The sequence below is a fragment of the Aplysia californica genome, unplaced genomic scaffold (assembly GCF_000002075.1).
Source record: "Aplysia californica isolate F4 #8 unplaced genomic scaffold, AplCal3.0 scaffold00314, whole genome shotgun sequence".
In the NCBI taxonomy this organism is placed as follows: Eukaryota; Metazoa; Mollusca; class Gastropoda; order Aplysiida; family Aplysiidae; genus Aplysia; species Aplysia californica.
Genome location: NW_004797584.1, coordinates 472,967 through 478,276, shown reverse-complemented (window position 1 = coordinate 478,276; position 5,310 = coordinate 472,967). Strand labels below are relative to the sequence as shown.

General features: G+C 42.5%; 1 protein-coding gene across 1 annotated transcript in view; it reads left to right on the top strand.

Moving 5' to 3' along the window:
• LOC101848831 (zinc finger BED domain-containing protein 4) overlaps positions 1–5,223 on the top strand; it is a 14,533-nt gene extending 9,310 nt beyond the window's left edge. The window contains exon 2 of the mRNA XM_005102139.2: positions 4,999–5,223. Coding sequence (XP_005102196.2) covers positions 4,999–5,223 — 225 coding nt within the window. The remainder of the gene's footprint in view (positions 1–4,998) is intronic.
• Positions 5,224–5,310: the final 87 nt, after the last annotated feature.

The window sequence follows — 5,310 nt, the reverse complement described above, 5'->3', positions numbered from 1 at the left end:
TTCATTGTTGATTACGAACGTCTTTTGACATTTAATTTAAGAGGTTTACGTTTATGGATGAATTTGACAGCGACAATGTTTCAAAATTAGGAAGGGAAGCAGTGATTATTTGAATATATAGACGCTTCGCCCCTGGGCTCTCTGGCTGCTTCTCTAGCACAGGCCTGCTACTACTGATTCTAGACAGGGAATCTAGATCTAGCTATCACCTGCACTATTAAAGTGAAATAGGCCGTATATGGTAAAATAAAAACAAAACTGTGAATTGTTTTGTCAGTCAGTTCATCCCAATAATTGACATAGCCGCACGTCATAGTTAAATAATGCGATACCGAAGCAACACGTTATTACAGTGTGCAGGGGAGAGCGGGGTGCTAGGGTCGCTGACCGGTCGATTCGGTGGTTCTGCTTTTGTAGATCTATGCATTTTTTACGGAAAGCCCTATTACTAGATCTATTAGTGTTGTGAAAACTTAAACCTCTACAGCTCAGACGTCAAAAGATGTTGGAAAATAATAATACGCCCTGAAGTTTCATAATTTATACAGAATAACACAGCCAGTAGTTTTTATTTCATCGAGTTATAAAAATTGCCTTGTTTTCAGAAGCAAATTTTAATAGTTCCAGTTCTACCGAATCGATTTTCACGCGAATTCAACCATTTTGATGATCTTTCTTTTCCTTTTAAAAAGATGTAGGCCTGTCGGATGTGGAGTGCGATTAACACTTAGTTGTCAAAACACGAGGCTTTGTGGCCGATCACAAAAGTCTACGGGGCTTATCGAGGGCGATTCGCCCTGCCGCGTGCACGTTCACTAAACTGCCAACTACATAGAATCTACTACCAAAGATTCTCTACACGATCTTTGCTACAACTACTACTACATGTACTACTACGAGACAGTACAAGAGAGTGCCGCTCAGGCAAAGATAGTGTAACTTTGACTCAACCACGTTGTGTACACACATTTTATACCCCAAATTTGACCCGGAAGTCCATTTGGAGGATTTGACCTTTTCGCTTGATCAAAGTGTGCCAAAATGGTAGCCTAGCTTTTGCCCCTCCATGAAGGAAAAGTCTGGCCCTCATTCAAACCATTGGGATTGAGCAAAATGTTGCGTATTGTGCTTTGTTCTTACAATATTCATTATGATAATGATTTATAAGTTGTACACTGATACAAAACTGTACTAAATGAGAAAGGTGCACCATTATGAAAGTGGAACGAACTCAGTTGCCTGAGAAGGGTAGTTTGAGCATGTGTGTCCTAAATAAGCTAAACTCCCTTCCCATACTTTATTTAGGCCACAGGGGGCCTAAATAAGCTATACCTTATTTAGGCCATATGTGGCCTAAATAAGCACTCCCTAATAATATTTGTTTTGGGAATGTCGGAAATTACAGATTGAAGCTAGACTGAAACAAATGCGTGTTAAGTGCTGATTTAAATTTTGATAAAGTGGTGGACTCCCGTATATGAGCTGGTAAAGCGTTCCACAAGGAGGGGGCGTGGTGTGAAAAAGCTCTCCCTCAAAGTCTCTGACTTTTGATTTGGACAGGTCTTAAAAGTCTTTTCGTCGCCGATCTTAAAGGCCGAGATGGTATGTATTCGATGACCATGTCACAAAGGTATGATGGTGCAATGTTGTTGACGCACTTAAAACAAAGAACAATTATTTTGTACTGAATTCGAGCTTTCACCAGGAGCCAATGTAGTTGAATTAGCATTGATGCTATATGCTCTTTGAGAGATTTCTTTAAAATTATACGAGCTGCTTGGTTCTGGAGTCGCTGTAATGTATTTAACGTTTCAGTGGGAAGGTTTCCAAACAAAGAATTGCAGTAGTCTAGACGTGAAAGGGCAAAAGAAGAGATGAGGGTTTTGATAGAATCAACACTAAATGTTGACACTTGTCCTATTCTGCGTAGTTCTAGATAAATTACCTTACATAGATGGTTTATATGATGGAGCATAGAGAGTTTGCAGTCGAATAAACGCCTAGATTTTTCGCTTTATCTGTGAAAAAGATGTTATAATTCCCAATACATATATGGTCAAAATTGCGAAGCAATATCCCCGGTTTGGCATTGCAAAACAGAACTTCGGTCTTATCATCATTCATTTTAAGTCTGTTTGACTTCATCCATTTTTTTACCTCCACAATACATTGTTCCATGCTGGTAACTAGACAATTGAAATTTGTTGGCAAAACAGACTTGTACAGCTGAGTGTCGTCTGCGTACATGTGGTAGATAACGTCGTGCTTCCTAATTATTGAACCTAAGGGCTTTGTATAAAGTGTGTATAAGAGTGGTCCGAGCACGGAGCCTTGGGGCACGCCAAATTGCAAGTTGAAAATGGATGACATTTCACCATTTACAAGTATAGACTGTGTACGATTAAACAAATAGGACTCAAACCATTCAAGAACAGCCCCAGATAGGCCGAAGCTATGGCCTAACCTCCTGATCAAAATTGAATGATCGATGGTATCAAATGCAGCACTTAGATCGAGTAAGGCAAGAACAGACACTTTGCCTTCGTCTGCTTCACAAAGGCAAAATATTTGGCCTGTTCTAATCGCCCGATCTCGGGTGGCTAGCGTCAGGCTACTCGACGCTACTGGCCCGTGGGGATTTCTGCGACCTCGGGTGGCTAGCATTTTCTGCCCACCCAGAGCCGGTCATCTAGATCTAGTCTTAGTCTTATACGGGGGGCCCACTACGGCTGGATCGGGCCGATCGCCCTACTCGATCGCCTGAAACTGAAAACTACAAACTACATGTAGTTTGTTTTTGAGGCGACCGAGTCGCGCGATCGGCAGATCCCATCCGTAGTGGGCACCCGTATATTAGGTAGCGTAAACACGGCCTCGTGGCCTTCCGAGCGACATGAAGCTATTGAGAGCACCTAGCACACCTCTGTGATTGGCCCAAAATAAATCATAGATGGTGTTTTTCGCCATCTATATTGTGTCACTGTCGGTCGATATCAGTCATATGGAGGAAATTTCAAAACTCAGTTAACATTATTTTTAAAAAACTATCACATTTTCCCTACAATATAAAACAAGAATGAAGTAAATATGACTGTATTTGACGAAAATACAGAACTTTTCATTGTGCGAGGTGGGGAAACACGAAGACAAAGAAAATGGCTTCCAAAGTTGAGCAACATGTTTCCATAGCAATGGGGGTCTTAGAATTGAGATAGAGACTTGAAATTTAGCAGTTATCTTGGCTATGCCACTGCAAGGTAATATATAAAAGTAGAAAACTATTCTTACTCAGAGAAAAAACTTATGGGCCAAACAAAATTTTAACGAGAATGGACTTCACGTCAAATGCAACAAAATATTAGCGTACCAGACACTAAATTTTCGAAGTAGCTGTATGTCAAATTCATCTGTTTCATGTGAAAGGCCTATGTCTCCTGAGAATTTTGGTACCATACTTTTACCTCCCAGTCAATGTTTAAGAGAATGGCAGCTGTTTCAATTTAACATATTAATACAATATTGCTGAAGTCGCTAACTGGCTGGCTGCAACCCCATGTTTGACAGATGGTAAAAGAGTATCAAGTGCACCAAACATCTCAACATTAAAAGAGTAAAATCACTATAACATAGAAATGAAGCCTAATATTTTTCTAGACTGAGATCATTACAAATCAGTATTTTAATTTTATTGCATCAAACACGATGATCTGTCGTTATTTCAATAAAAACACCGAGCGTTGTCTCGGCCGGCGTCGAACCAGCCTTCGCGGCGAGCGAGCCGGCTCAATACTGTAGTATACTGAGTGCTCCTGGTAGTTTCGCAGAAGGATTCATGGAGAATAATTCCAAGCCGATGACTTTATTCTAATAGGAAAAGAACTGTTCTTTCTATTGGTGCCTTTTTTTTAGCCGGTACTTTACCCCTTTCGAGTTAAAAATGATCTTTGAAAACTTAGACCCTTAATTTTCAAGGTTTTCTATCTAAATGCCAAAGGCCAAAAATAAAATAATAACCACGGGAAACCACGCTCAAAGCTGTATAGTTCTTTGCCAATGAAAAGACGGCATTTAATCTTTCTGCACAGCATTCGAATGCATGGGTGTTACTTTTGAACCGGGGGACCTCGCATTCCGACCGCGGGGGCTTCCCTTTCCAGGCACAAATGCTCCAGCTCCAAATACCCGCATATGCAAACAACTTACACTATTATAAGGAAGAAAATCTGAACTTCTTCGAACGGTTCAGATTTGGTGTTTTATAGCAAAAGATCAAAGGAACAGAGATCTAGAGTAGCCCCATTTCACCGAAACCACGTGCTCGGAAAGCCACGAGTTGGCTTACGAGCCGTGTTTACAATATCTGATTATACGTTTGCAATAGCACCATAAACACACGAGAACACGAGAACACACACACACACACACACACACACACACACACACACACACACACACACATACATACCCCCAGTGGGTCGGAGGGATATGAATAGACCCACTGCTTCGTTTTGCAGGAGGTGCAACCCCTTCAAAAACGAGGTGTCGCGCACGACCCCAACCCTCTGGGACCCGGATTCGACACATACTTTGGTGTATCTTCCTCTTCTCCTTCTTCTTTCTTTCTTCTTCTATCTTTCCTTCCACCGCTGACCTCATGTGCAGCAAAAAGAGAGGTCACCCATCCTACAGAGTGGGCGCCTTGTTGACCGTGAGGTGCGACCCGTGCGGAGGGAAACCGGGTACCTGGCGGTTGAGGTGAGATCAGTCTACGGACTGTCCCTCACCAACACACCTCTTTGGCCCAGCTTAGACGGGAGGGTGGCACGGCCCATGCCACTCAATCGGTTAGGAGTTGAAACCCCTTCAAGCCCTGGGTCAATCTTGAAAAAGATCACTGATCTAAACATATTATTCAAGACAGGAGATGCTCTAAGACAGGTTCTGGGATACATTCCTACGAATATCCATAAATTGTCATCTGGTGCTCTCCTCATCAAGTGCGCATCGGATAAAGAATTGGCCGGACTTGAAGAGATTACGACCTTCGGTGGTGTTCCTTGTGTTTCCGAGCGACACCAGAAGTTTAACCAGTCGAAGTGTGTGGTCCGCAGCCATGAGCTGAAGGGCTGCTCAAACCAAGAAATTGTGGATAACTGTGAGAGTGTGGTCGAAGCCCTCCGAATTACTATTCGGCGTGGGGAGAAACGAATACAAAAATTCTAAATTGTGATTCGTGCCGCCCTCCAGCCACCGTTCGGGCATCATACTTGGTCTTGGACGTGCGACCCTATGCGCCGAACCCTCTACGCT